We start from the raw sequence: 13,331 nt of genomic DNA, 5'->3' as shown, positions 1-13,331 counted from the left end.
GGACGACCTATCTTCTCGCCCGATAGCTGGGCCGAGACCCGACTCCCCCGCCTTCCGCCCGCCACACAACTCTAAGTTGGACGATGATTGCAGAGGTATATAGCCTCGGTGACTTCCCTAGAAGATATCGCAAGAGATGAACGTTTGTTCACAAGCGTCTTCATAGTCTTTCGACGAATAAATCTTCCAACGGACCCGGCAGTACACGACGTCGATTCCACGTGTAACAATGTCCGGAAAGGTGGAGACTGTCGGAGAGGAGCCGACCCCGGCCCGGGATGAGGATATCGAAAAGATCCCCGCACGGGTGGACAACCCGGAGCAAAAGATCTCGGACCAGATATCCCACGAGAAGCTCGAGGAGCTGGCGCCCAATGGAGAAGGAGAGTACATTCTGGAGAAGATCAACGAAATGACGGAAGAAGATGCCCTAGAAATCATTGAAGAATCCGTCGAGTTCTTCAAGGACGACTGGAACTTCCCCTCTGATATGAGAGAGAGAATGAAGAAGCTGCTCGAGGGGCCAAAACAGTATGGAGAGAACTACGACCGCGACTTGAGAATTGATGCTGTCATGATCCGCTTCTCCTCGCCCTACCCTGGCGTTCGCGCCGTGGCTGAGATCCTGGACGACCAGAGCGTGCCTATTGAGACGTTCCGCGCATACTTCCTGGGTATAGGCTGGGCTATCATCGGAACTTTTATCTCGACGTTCTTCAACTCAAGGTTCCCCGCCATCAGTGAGTACCAAACCTAGTCCCTCGCCTCACACGTTTGTCCTCGAAATTCTTGCTAAAGGTTTGTGCAGGCTTAAGTGGCCAAGTTATCCAGATCCTACTGTTCCCATGCGCCAAGGTCCTCGAGTTCGTTCTCCCCGACTGGGGCATCACCGTCCGCGGCACGCGGCACTCCCTTAACCCAGGGCCGTGGAACTTCAAGGAGCAAATGTTTGCGACCATCACGTACAACATTGCCATTTACACCACCAACAGCTACGGCATGATCCTGGTGCAGAAGTCGCCAGTCTACTACGGTCTCGATTTCGTCAACTTTGGCTACCAGCTGATGCTCACTCTCTTTGTGCAACTCATGGGTATGGGATTCGCCGGATACCTCCGCCGGTTCAGCGTGTACCCCGTCAAGGCCCTCTGGCCGACTATCCTACCGACAATTGCCATGAACAGAGCGCTCACCAGGCCGGAGCCCAGGGAAAACATCAACGGGTGGACAATTTCGCGGTACAAATTCTTCTACGTCGTGACCATCTGCATGTTTTTCTACTACTGGTTCCCGGGCTACATCTTCACGGCTTTGGCTACGTTCAACTGGATGACCTGGATCTCGCCCCAGAATGTAACGCTGGCAATCATCACAGGATCCTCGCTGGGTCTTGGCTTGTTCAACCCCATCACCACATTTGACTGGAACATTGCGACGTCATCTTATGCTGCTTTGGCACAACCGTTCTTCGCGACGTGTACAATGTACATTGGTGCCATTCTGGGCGGTGTCATAATCATTGGCATCTACTACACCAATATGTACAACACGGCGTATCTCCCAATCAACTCGTCATCTGCATTCGCCAACGACGGCACCCCGTATGTGGTGCAGAATGTGGTTTTTAACAACCAACTCAACGAGACTGCTTATCAGGAATACTCACCCCCATTTTACTCAGCTGGCTATCTCCTCACCGTCGGAGCCAACTACTGTTTCTATCCAATCTACTTTTTGTACATCATGGGGTCCGTACTACGGGATGCTCGCAGCTATACTCAATGACTAACATGAATCACAGAAACCAATGGAAAACAATCTCCCAAGCATACATCGACTTTTACAAAGGCCTTCGCCACGGAAAGGGCAACTACGAAGGTGCAATGGACATCCACAGCAGACTCCTCGCAAAGTACCCCGAGGTCCCAGACTGGTGGTTCCTCATCATCCTCGTCGCCGCCATCGTCGTCTCCGTCATCTTCCTCAACATCTACCCGCTCGGCACCCCCGTCTGGATCGTCTTCCTCATGATCGCCATCAACCTCGTCTTCGCCGTACCCCTCTCCTTCCTCTCCGCCACGACGGGCACGAACCTCGGTCTCGGCGCGCTCATCCAGGTCATCACGGGCTACCTCCTCCCCGGCAACACCAACGCCTTCCTCTTCTCCCAGACGCTGGGGTCGTGGGCGCTCGCGGGCTACGGCGACAATTACGTCCAGGACCAGAAGATGGCGCACTATGCCAAGATTGCACCGCGCGCGGTGTTCCGGAGCCAGATTGGGACGATCATCATTACTTGCTTCGTCGCTGTGGCTACGCAAAACTTCATCTTGGAGAATGTCAAGGGGTTGTGTACCCCGACGCAGCCTAGTCGGTTCACTTGCGCCAACGATGGTGCTCCTCTTTACACGAACAGCTTGATGTGGGGTCTTCTTGGCTCGGAGCGCATGTTTGTGTCTTTCTATCCTATCCTCAAATGTGAGTTCTAGATTCGCAGGAGTGTAATGATGATTTTATATACGGATACTAACCGTCGAACAGGGTGCTTCCTCTTTGGAACGCTCATCGCCATTGTATTCTTGGTCGGCCAAGGCTACGGACCCAAATATCTCCCCGGCGTTCGAGAAAAGCTACGACTCAAGCTGAGTCCAAAGACATTTGCTCGTCTGGACAAGACTCTCTTCCCCTTTGTGGCCTCTTTGCTGTGGCTCAACCCGGTACTCGTTATTCAAGGCATCCAACATTGGGCACCGTCAAATTTATCGTACAAAACGCCTGGCTTCATTCTCGGATACATCTTCATGTACTGGCTGCCTAGACATCGTCTGGCCTGGTGGGAAAAGTATAACTACGTCCTATCAGCTGCCTTGACCGCCGGAGTCGCCGTTTCAGCGCTGGTCATGTTCTTCGCTGTGGGATATAACCCCATTGCCTTCAAATGGTGGGGGAACACGGTGAGCGGTGCAGGAGTTGACGGATCTCAGATCGGAATTCTTCCCATTCCTGAGAGAGGGTACTTTGGGCCTGAGAAGGGTAGTTTCCCTACATAGTACCGAGATTCTCGGGTATGGAGGAGCTCAGTGAAAGGTGCGAAAACGGTCACTACCCGTCAACTTGATGAAAAAGAAGATAGCGGGACAGCCGGGCAGCAAGAAATGGGGCCGAAGCCCGGTGCGGGGCGTTCGTCACGGGGCTCAATGCAGTTCGGCCGCCAATGTTTGACATTGATGGCCCCCTGAACCTTGACAATGTACCAAACATTATTCCACGAATATCCACTCATCTTGATATGGTTGCAACTTGAACGGAGCCATGGTGAGAACAGTTGACGAGACATAATCATGACGCTTTTGGTGCTATGTAAATGTGTTTAATCAAGTATGGACATGAAAGTTGACCGCTAAAATAGGTCGAAACATGAACGAAATGTGCTTAGCCTCGATCCGAATGAGAACGCCGTTTCTATCCGCAGCAACGCGGTATGCAATGAACCTCCCAGCCCGACATTTCTGGCTTTTATGATACGCTTATCGCACTATTTTTACTGCTTGTCGAAGAGGAACACGTTCTGCTCGAGCTGGCGGAGGTTGAGCTGCAACTAGTTAGTCCTGTTTCTTCCCGAATAGACTTTACTCGACTTACAAAGCTGGTGCTGATGTTGTGAACATCAGTCGCACCCATCTGGGCTCCATCACGGACAATCTCAGTCTTCATGATGTTGATGGCCTTGGTGACACCCTGGAGACCGTAGCAGTTGGCGTACATGAAGGGACGTCCCATACCGACGGCCTTGACGCCGAGGGCAAGAAGCTTCAAGACGTCGTTACCGTAGCGGACACCGCTGTCGGCGATAACGTCAACCTTCTGGAACACCTCGGGGGCGTTGCGGTAGATCTCGTAGGCGATCTCTAGAGGGCCGGGGGTGTGATCGAGCTGGCGGCCGCCGTGGTTAGAGATGTAGATAGCCTTGGCGCCCTTCTCAACAGCAAGGAGGGCCTCCTCGGCGGTGGTGATGCCCTTCAGAATGATGGGCAGGGAGGTCTGGTTCTTCATCTGGTCGTAGATGTCCCAGGTCAGAGCAGAGGAGACAGAGTTGGCGTTGGTAGTGTCGTAGCGGGCAGCACGGTGACGGACGGAGTCACCGGGAGCGTCAATGGTCCAAACGATGGCCTTGGCACCGGTGCGCTCGGCACGTCGGATGTTCTCCCAGGTGACGGAGAGGTTGGCGTTGGTGTAGATCTGCTGGAAGATGACCTGGGGTCCGTTGAGGGTACCGTTGACCTTGCCGGTGGCGATCTCCTCGATGGACTTGGAGGCGTACATGGACGGGATGTACAGGATGTTCTCGTTACCGGCGGCGCGGACGAGGTTCAGCTCGGCGTCCGGGTCTCCGTAGACGGCGCGGGCGGCGGGCGCGATGAAGAGCGGTGCGCTGAAGTTATAGCCGAGAATAGTGGTGGCCATGGTCTCGTTGAGCTTGGTGACGTCGCTCAGGTGCTTGGAGCGGAGCTGGACCTTTTGCCAGACGTCTAGGTTGTGGCGGTAGCTGTACTCGCCGGCGGTGCCGGTGCGGTAGAAGGAGTACTTTTGGTTGTCGAGGTGTTGGCGGGCGGCCCAGTCGAAGTCGGGGATAGCGCGGATGTCCTTGAGGAGGGGGAGTGATCCCTTGGTGTAGTTTGTGCTGTCAAGGTAGGTCTCGAAGCCGGTGTCGACCTCGTTGACCCAAGGCTCGCCGGCCATAGCTACAGCCAGGAGCTGCGTAGCGATGACGAAGGACTTCATCTTGTGCGGTGCGTAATGAACGTGGAAAAAAGAGTGAATGGATGGAAGTGAGTGACGACTCGTGCCAAGCAACGTAGAATTTCTACTTAAGAAAACACGGCGATCCCAAAGAACTTATACGTCTGCCATTTCGCTCGGTATCCGCCAGCAACCCCCCTCCCCCTGATCACGATGATCTCCATCCTGCTTACACCGCTGACCTTGTCGGAGCATTCTATCCCCGGCGGTCTCAGGGTTGTGCCGCATGGGCTTCAGGAACCAAACGGTACTGGTTCATCTCATGTCTTGGGAAAAACAAACATGTTGGGTCTTGGTCCGAGTCAACCGCCAAGTTGGAGACTGGGGCCTCCCTTGCTGCACGAGTCGAGAGGAGACGAGAGGAGCCCGCCTACTGGTTGGACACGATCTAATCTAATCAACTCGACGGATCCCAACTTTCTGGATTCCTTGGCTGAGGCACCCCTTCTCCGTGGGGGGCCATCGTCAGTCATCCTGACTAATTGTGGACGTTCTGGATCCCAAGGGCAACCGAGCCGCACGCGAAGGTCTCGACTTGCCTAAACGGGATGGTTTTGGCGATACTTTTGACCCTCTCATGGATGTCTTATCCACCATCGTCGGATCACCGGCGCATCGGCCTCTACTTTAAAAGGAGTCACCTCATAGAGATTCAATTCTCCGCGAGGCTGTCTGTTCAGGACCATCTTGTCTGGGGATTGCAAAAGTACCGCGGTGAGGGGAGAGTCTCTACCGTGGGACACAGGAATTCCTAATAGATAACCAAAATTACGCATGCCGAGACCTGTCAAGAGACCTGCCCGAGAAAGCAGGTTGATCGCAATCGGATCCGGTCCTCCGAAGTCTTGGCTCGGACCAAGACTCCATGTCCAGCGGATACGAATATAGACGACATCGTCTGCGTGTATGCGCCTGTCGGTTATGTTTCTTCTTTGGCACTGGCCTGGTTCATGCGCGGTTTCTGACCCAATGTAACGGAAACTCCGCCATTGTGGATATGCTTCTGGTATGTTTTGTCGGACTTTTTGAGCAGAGTTTGGACGAACAGGAAAACGAGAGTCCCTGGTCCCAAGTCCCAAAGAGATGAAATTAGGTTCTCGGCTCTAGGAGAAGAAGTGGGCCGTTGTCGAAATAGAGTGAAGGATCTCTTGTCGATTCAGAGCTTGGCGCGGATGCAGATTACTTCCCTGCTAAACCGCTGAGTCGGGCTTAATGGTTTGAGTTATTATTCCCCGGGGGGTTTAACGGGTCTTGAGGAGAAAATCCGCCTTCGTCATTGGGGCTCCGGAGTCCTCCAGCTCTGCGTGAAGTCTACAAACTTTTTTCCTCCAAGAAAATATGCGGGCCTCCCCGGTGATTCCATAACCCAAGGACGGAGTTCGCGCGCGGTTGTTCTTCACACCAAACCCCACCAGAGGAATCAAAGTTTCTTATGATGGGAAGTGATATGCGAATTTCGTATGTTGTTGAAAACGCAAATCTTTCTCAATGACAATTACAGAAAGAAAGAGAGAGAAAACTTGATGGAGCGCCAAGAACTAACAGCTTCGTTTTCGATATCGAAGAATGTTTAGAAGGCCATCACCACGTAATACCCGCTTTCTCTGACGCATAGCTAAACAATCGATCACCTTGAGTAAGACAGCCAAGCACCAAATGGAACGCCGACGGCAATAGTTTCCGATGCGCTCATTACAGCTCTACAATACTCCAATGTCTGAAAGTCCCACGTGCCTTCCATGGATGTTGACTACGGACTTGATGATCAATTAAGATGAGGCTTTCTTGATCTGAATGACACTGTCGCATTGAAATGGGTCTGGTAATAATACCAATGTGCGCTCAGCCGACCCGACTCCCGACGCGACTCACGCGAGGGATGGAAAACCCCCACGCCGAGATCGACAAAAATCCGTGCTTATGCTCGCAGCTACGCTCAAGGCCTCGTAGGGCTTGGGTATGTGACGTTTGAGGAAGGTCTGAGATCACAACTCATTTCTTACCCCTGGAGGTGTTTGAAGCTTGGACACATCTTGGGCAGTACAGGAGCTCGGAAAGGAAGTTGAATGTGGATGATTGCTTAGCCCTGCTCTCGAACGCCTAGAGCCGCAATCATGTGAAAGGCATGTTGTCCAAGGCCAGTGACGCAATACTGAACCCGGTCCTCCTGATAACATTCAGGCAAGGGGGGGTTGGAGGTCTTTCAGGTCACAAAACAAGAGCTTTCCACGCTCAATTAAAATTCCATGCGACGTTAATTGATCGAAGGTTCTAACGTCTTCTATTTTGAAATAGCGAGTAGCTACAGCAGCACAATTTGCAATGCCATCCTTTATACATCTTGATTTCGACATCATGGTCATTCATCATCACATGCATTTAACAGACTAAGATCATCGTCAGCAAATATTCCCCTCTCGAAAACACAATCTCAAGGGCTCAACTTACTTCCAATAACACCGTTCACGGGGATATCAATCGACGTCGTATAACTCGCCGCATCGCTCAAAAGGTAAACGTACGCGCCACCAAGCTCCTGCACCTCGGCCAGACGGGGCATACCGCCGTAGTACTTGAGCTGCTGCTCCCAGTCCGGCTGCTGTGGCACCCAGTAGGTCATGGCCGTGTTGACGAGGCCTGGCGAGACGCTGTTGACGCGGATGCCGTACTTTGCCCACTCCATGGCGAGCGTGTGCGCCATATTGCGGACGCCGGCTTTCGAGGCGCCATATGGTGCAGATGGGACGCGCTGCGAATAGGTCACTGGTCAGTATGTGCTCGTCTCTTATCTCTCTAGCTGAGCTGAACATCTCGACGTCATGAAGTGCAGCATACCTTGTTAGGGCGGTAAGATGCCATGGAGGCCGTAAACACCACCGAACCCTTAACGTTCAGCTTGATGAAAGCTCTTGCCGCCGCTCTGGCAGTGTAAAAGGCACCAAATAACTAATTATCCCATTGTCAGCACACACACCCCATTCTCTTTACAAATGTACCTCATCAAACGTACGTTGACACCAAACAACGCCTCAATCTCCTCCTTTGTGAAATCAAGCGCAGCCTTGTGGTTCGTCCGGCCAGCGTTGCAGACAACGCCGTGGATCGCGCCCGCCTCCTCGACAATCTTGTCAATGGCGGCCGTGATGCTCGCCTCGTCGGTGACGTTTGCCGAGATGGAGAAGAGGCGGCCGGGGAACTGCTTGGACGCCGCGGCGAACTCGTCGCCGGGCTCCGCGAGGTCGATAGAGTAGACCTTTGCTGCATTGTTGAGGAGGCAGCATTCTGCAACGCCGAGGCCGATGCCGCGGTTTGCGCCGGTTACTAGTCGGGCTGTTTGTGAGCAAAATGGTCGAGTTGATCCTTTGCTTTATTGCCAAACAGGCCTGATGGTGGCTTACCTGCAATGACCTTTCCGGAGAGTGTCAGGATGGGCTGGACGTTGACGGCCTTGGGGTCAACGGCTGCTGCTCCCGTCTCGACTGCTGAAGGTGCCATGGTGACTGCTTTGAAAGGTATTTGACTCAAGTTGAACTTCCCGAATAAGACAACAAGGAGGGCGCGAATTGACTTTTGTTGTTAATTGTCTTGGTCGATACCACACGCAAATTCAACAGTGACATACCAAACCCCAGGGGTTCGTCTGCTTTAAAAGCTAAAAGCTACATCATACATGTGTTGCCGCATGTCCGAACACGCTCTGCCGAGTTCCACATCCCCAATTCCCCATGCAGGTGTGTACCATGGAATTCGTCACATTGCATCAAAGTTTGAAGGTTTCCGTTGAGCTACAGTCCCGTCATCGTCGTCCCTCGAGACGGCTGGGAATCGTCTCATCCTGGCATGGACTGGAGAGTTGAGTTCTCCACAATCGCGGGGAAATCTGGAGCTATTGCCCTCGAGACGAGGAGCGTGGGATGCGGGATGCGGGGAAATCTCCGCCATCCAACACCCAGTCGTGATGGACATCACTCCGGCTGTTAGAGAGGCTTTCTTTTTTCTGGTCTTGCGGCAGCGAGTCGCGCGTACAATGGCCCAATTGCGCTAGCCTCTCGGTACGCTTCCGTGTCAGAAGGGACCCTCGAGTCGGCCAAATGCCAAGTCGAAAGACGCGAATCGATACTTGAGCTGGTGACAAGTGCTAGCTCGACTTCTTGGGTCCCTGAGCTAGAAGAGCTACCCCTGCTTACTATCTGCGGTCAGGGTCTCTCTCTGAGCATGTAATAAGAAGTCGACGTGAAGATTGACTTGTTTTCTTTTCGTCAGCTAAACTCGCCACTCTCTTGTCGTTTTGATTCCTAGATACCCAAAAGGCAAGGAGATCAAAATTCACAAAATGAACGTCAACTTCCTTAGATCTCGCCTCCTGCCGGCGGTGCAGGCTGCGCTGCCCAAGCAGCAAGTCAGAAACGTCACAACTCGCTCGGTGCAATGGGAGCTCAACACGGGCGCAAAGATCCCCGCCATTGGCTTCGGAACGTTCCAAGACGCCGATGCGCAGGAGGAAGCCGTGAAGACGGCGCTGAAAGTTGGATTCCGTCACATTGATACCGCGAGAGTGTAAGCATTCTCGTCCATCCTAGCTAAATCACCAACCAAGCAAAGCTGAAGCTAAGTTTCGATGTCTATCAGTTACGACACTGAGATTCAAGTCGGCAAGGGCATCAAAGCCAGCGGCGTCCCGCGCGAGGACATCTTCCTGGGCACCAAGCTGTGGTGCAACTCGCACCACCCAGACGACGTTGAGGCCGCCCTCGACGCTTCCCTCAAGGACCTTGACACCCCCTACGTTGACCTGTTCCTGATGCACTACCCTTGCACGTTCCAGCGGGGCGAGGACCGCTTCCCCAAGGGCGCGGACGGCAAGATGATTATGGGCAAGACGACGTTCGTCGATACCTGGAAGGCGATGGAGGCGCTGCTCAAGACGGGCAAGACAAAGGCCATTGGCGTCAGCAACTTTAGCAAGGACGAGGTGCAGACGCTTATTGACAAGGGATCAGTGGTACGTTTTCCTCAGTCTCGAGAGAAGAAGCAGAGGATGGAATAAGGGCATATGAGCGTGGGCTAACTACAACGAAACCCAGGTTCCCGCCGTCCACCAGATGGAACTTCACCCGTACCTCCAACAAAAGTCCTTCGTCGATTGGCAACGTGCAAACGGCATCCACATGACGCACTTCTCGCCCCTCGGCAACCAAAACTCGTTCTACCGCGAGGTCTCGTGGTCCAAGGAGGCCTCGCACATGGCCCGCGTCATCGACCACCCGATGCTCGCCGAGATCGCAAAGAAGCACGGCAAGACGCCCGTGCAGGTCGCCCTCGCGTGGGGCGTCAACAGTGGCCGGTCCGTGATCCCCAAGAGCGTCATCGAGTGGCAGATCAAGGAGAACCTCGAGTCGGATTTCCTGCTGGACGGGGAGGATATGGATAAGATTGCAAAGATGGATCTGAAGGCGAGGTTTAATGTGCCGTCTGAGGAGTATAGGTGGCAGCTGTACAAGGGCCTTGACGGCGTTCAGTACTGATTGGATACTCTTTCTTTGGAACATGCGTATTATTTAGTCCATAGTGGGTAAATAGAGACTGGATCAGGAAGAGGGCCAATTCGTAAATTCAAAACAGCCAGGATCTCTGTACACAGCTGATTAAGACCCTTTATTCGAGAGAGTAAGCACTAAATTCGGGCTGACATTTCCTGAAGATGGAGGCTTCGTGTTCATTGGAAAACGACGCCCCCTGGTTTTACCGAATCAATTGTCTGTGGGTTTTAATCATGTTTATACTCTGTCCCTACAGCGGAAGCGATTCAATGTGCGGAAAGGGGAAGACCTGCGGGAAAGTCAAAAATTCTTATTACTAGAGAGGATTTGTTGTTCGTTATTCGTTTAGTGCTAGATACATAAGCATGTAGGAAAGCTCATCGCTTGTGAATATACCTGTACGTAGTTACCCTTCAGTAGTGTATACTAGCATATGAGGGTGTGTTATGTTTTCATGACAGTACTAGCTGTTCACTGCTCACGGTGTAGTATAATTTGAAGCCAGAGATTAGATGCATTGTGGTAGCCCTTCCACGAGTTATGGCGCACTACATCGATGCCGGCCATTCATTCATCTTCAGGTTCCATCGAGAACGAGTCGTGATTTGTGTAATTCTCCGTGTAAGCGTGGTTCAACCATACGGCAGGTATATTGTATTTGGAGTCTTCACGTTGGTAGTACAGTCTACAGAAATCAACCCTCAAAGCAGGAGTCATCACGTCACATCACATCACATCACAACTCACGCCTCCGTCGCCCGCAGCAAATAGCGCAAAACCCCCTGCACAGCACCAACAACAATCCTCGGCCTCTTCCACCACAGGAACACAGCCCCAACAACAAGCGGACTGCATACCAGCGCCTCGAACGTCTTCATCAGCACCTGACCCTGGTGGTCGCTCTTGGCCACGACCTCAGAGTATCGCTCGTTGCCGAAGCTGACGCGCGAGTACTTTGTCTGCCACCCCAGTCCCGGCGCATACACCGACATCTTCTCCTCGAGCCACTTGCGCAGGCGGTAGCGCGGCGAGAGCACCGACGCGCGCATCTCGACGTAGTTTTGCAGCGCCAGGTCGTTGATGGAGTGCGCGTCGGGAACGCGGTTCGCCGTGTACTCGGCCAGTGCCGCGCCGCGGTGGTAGGCGACGGCCGCATAGTCGTCGGCGGCGGAATCATCTGCTTGGCTTCCTGTCGGGTCATTGGCTTGGGCTTCCGCCAGCCGGCGGTGCTTGTCGAGGATGGAGAAGAGGATACGGACGTCTTCTAGGCCCGCGTTCATGCCCTGGCCGTAGAAGGGGACCATGGCGTGCGCGGCGTCGCCGACGAGGACGGCAGAGGCGTCGTAGTGGTGGGGGCTGCACTTGATGCTGATCAAGGGCAGGTGGGGGTTCCGCCTGAAGGATTCGATAAGGTCTTCGGCTGGGATCAGCTCTGTTACTCCCGGGAAGTGCTTGTCGAAGAAGGCTGGTAGACTTGACGGGTCTTGTTCAAGAGCCTCTGTTTGGTTGTTGGGGAGGAATAGTGTGCAGGTAAAGGAGCCGTCCTGACATCTTGTTAGCCAGCTGTACAAGAGCAGGTTCGAGGGATGCTCACATCACTGGGTATGGCGATGAACATGAACTCCTTGCCAGGCCAGATATGCAGGTGATTTGGTGAGATTCTGAATTGCGGCTTGCTGTCTGGCGAGGAAGTTTTGGCAGGCTTGATCTGGAACTCACACCAGAGGGTATCGATGTACTCCTGCTTGTAGTTCATCTGAGCAAACTTCATCAGGTGATATCTGACGGCGGAGTGCGCGCCATCGGCGCCAATCATGAAGTCAAAGTCAATCTCAATCTCTTTGGCGCGGCCGGTAGCCGACCCGGACGTCATGTCCTCGAACCAAGCCTTGCACTTCTTGAAGTCTGCGCCAGTGAGCTTGTGGCTGAAGAAGAACTTGACGTTAGGCATCTCTTCGAGGATGTCGAGCATGCGCTTATTCAAGCCGGCACGGTCCACGGCATAGATGGCCTTGCATATGATGATCAGCATAACGTTGATAAGAGGGCATCTGGGGCGATGCCGTGCTCAGTCAACTCACTCTACCGTGGACATCGTAGTCCTGCGAAGCCTCGTACAGGTCACCTTTCGGGGTCCGGCCGTGGATCATGCGTCCCCGCATGGGAATGGTGGCGCCAAAGACATGTTCCAGTAACTTTGGTTGGCCAGCATTGCGCATAGCATTGATACCGCGCTCGGAAAGTGCCAAGTTAATGGAACGGGTGAAGTTTAAGAGAGTTGTTGTGGGATCTCTGAGGTCTACATGGTCGTCACTGTTAGTCTATGTTCAGGCTCATATAAGCTAGTAGCAGGTGTTTGTGTTGTTATGTTTTTTGCTGGCGATTGATAACGGCGTCAATCCATAAAGTTGTCGAGATCAGGATCCCGAGATAAGGCAGAGAGAGAAGCAAACAAACACTACGTTATCTGCATTGCATCCACCGACTGGGCATAACATCATGGCAAACAAGACTATTGAATGCAGCGATTGGTGGGGCAGACGAGGGGCAGGATCCATGATCTTCAACGGCGCGCTGAGCCGGGCGGGAACAAGAGACTTTGCCAAACGGAAAAAGAAAAGCGACAAGCAAACTTACCGGCTCTCAACTCGTAGATCTCAACCTCGTACCCGCGCTGTGCTGCATAGAGCGCAGCCAAAGAGCCGACGGGGCCGGCGCCGACCACAACGACCTTTTGGTTCTTGGCCATGTTTGTTTGTATGAGAAGTTTACTGGCTTATTTGTGTCTTTTATCGCCAGCTTTAAGACATGTGAGAGGGAACTTGAAGAATAGTTCACATGCAACAGTGGCGTGAGAAAGAGAATTGAGAGAACTCAGAGGACTCGCATGATGATTCGATCCCTGGGCGGGTCAAGCCGGCCGGATGAGAGGATTGAAGGGGGAACAGGCGTCAACGACTTTTTTTCCTTTACTAAACCTAGGTTCTCTCT

The 13,331-nt window shown here is 53.1% G+C and overlaps 5 protein-coding genes across 5 annotated transcripts; 2 read left to right on the top strand and 3 right to left on the bottom strand.

The window, feature by feature from the left end:
• Positions 1-229: 229 nt before the first annotated feature.
• OPT6 (oligopeptide transporter 6) lies at positions 230-3,050 on the top strand (the record flags this gene model as incomplete). The annotated part of the gene is made up of 4 exons (XM_065755834.1): positions 230-740; positions 809-1,748; positions 1,802-2,478; positions 2,542-3,050. The coding sequence occupies 4 exons, from the start codon at positions 230-232 to the stop codon at positions 3,048-3,050; spliced, it is 2,637 nt and encodes an 878-aa protein (XP_065615074.1).
• Positions 3,051-3,541: 491 nt separating this feature from the next.
• N0V96_000115 (uncharacterized protein) lies at positions 3,542-4,782 on the bottom strand (the record flags this gene model as incomplete). The annotated part of the gene is made up of 2 exons (XM_053191743.1): positions 3,542-3,592; positions 3,643-4,782. 2 exons carry the CDS (start codon positions 4,780-4,782, stop codon positions 3,542-3,544), a joined length of 1,191 nt encoding a protein of 396 aa, XP_053050827.1.
• Positions 4,783-7,179: 2,397 nt separating this feature from the next.
• N0V96_000114 (uncharacterized protein) lies at positions 7,180-8,295 on the bottom strand (the record flags this gene model as incomplete). Its single annotated transcript, XM_053191744.2, has 5 exons — positions 7,180-7,187; positions 7,249-7,549; positions 7,636-7,746; positions 7,811-8,121; positions 8,199-8,295. The coding sequence occupies 5 exons, from the start codon at positions 8,293-8,295 to the stop codon at positions 7,180-7,182; spliced, it is 828 nt and encodes a 275-aa protein (XP_053050828.2).
• Positions 8,296-9,133: 838 nt separating this feature from the next.
• N0V96_000113 (uncharacterized protein) lies at positions 9,134-10,325 on the top strand (the record flags this gene model as incomplete). The annotated part of the gene is made up of 3 exons (XM_053191745.2): positions 9,134-9,357; positions 9,430-9,802; positions 9,885-10,325. The coding sequence occupies 3 exons, from the start codon at positions 9,134-9,136 to the stop codon at positions 10,323-10,325; spliced, it is 1,038 nt and encodes a 345-aa protein (XP_053050829.1).
• Positions 10,326-11,083: 758 nt separating this feature from the next.
• BNA4 (kynurenine 3-monooxygenase, mitochondrial precursor) lies at positions 11,084-13,089 on the bottom strand (the record flags this gene model as incomplete). The annotated part of the gene is made up of 4 exons (XM_053191746.2): positions 11,084-11,884; positions 11,935-12,351; positions 12,422-12,639; positions 12,978-13,089. 4 exons carry the CDS (start codon positions 13,087-13,089, stop codon positions 11,084-11,086), a joined length of 1,548 nt encoding a protein of 515 aa, XP_053050830.1.
• Positions 13,090-13,331: the final 242 nt, after the last annotated feature.

The sequence above is a fragment of the Colletotrichum fioriniae genome (genome assembly GCF_027942845.1).
Source record: "Colletotrichum fioriniae strain IMI 355084 chromosome Unknown scaffold_1, whole genome shotgun sequence".
Classification (NCBI taxonomy): Eukaryota; Fungi; Ascomycota; class Sordariomycetes; order Glomerellales; family Glomerellaceae; genus Colletotrichum; species Colletotrichum fioriniae.
The sequence above is the reverse complement of the archived record's forward strand: the minus strand, read 5'-3'. Positions and strand labels throughout refer to the sequence as shown.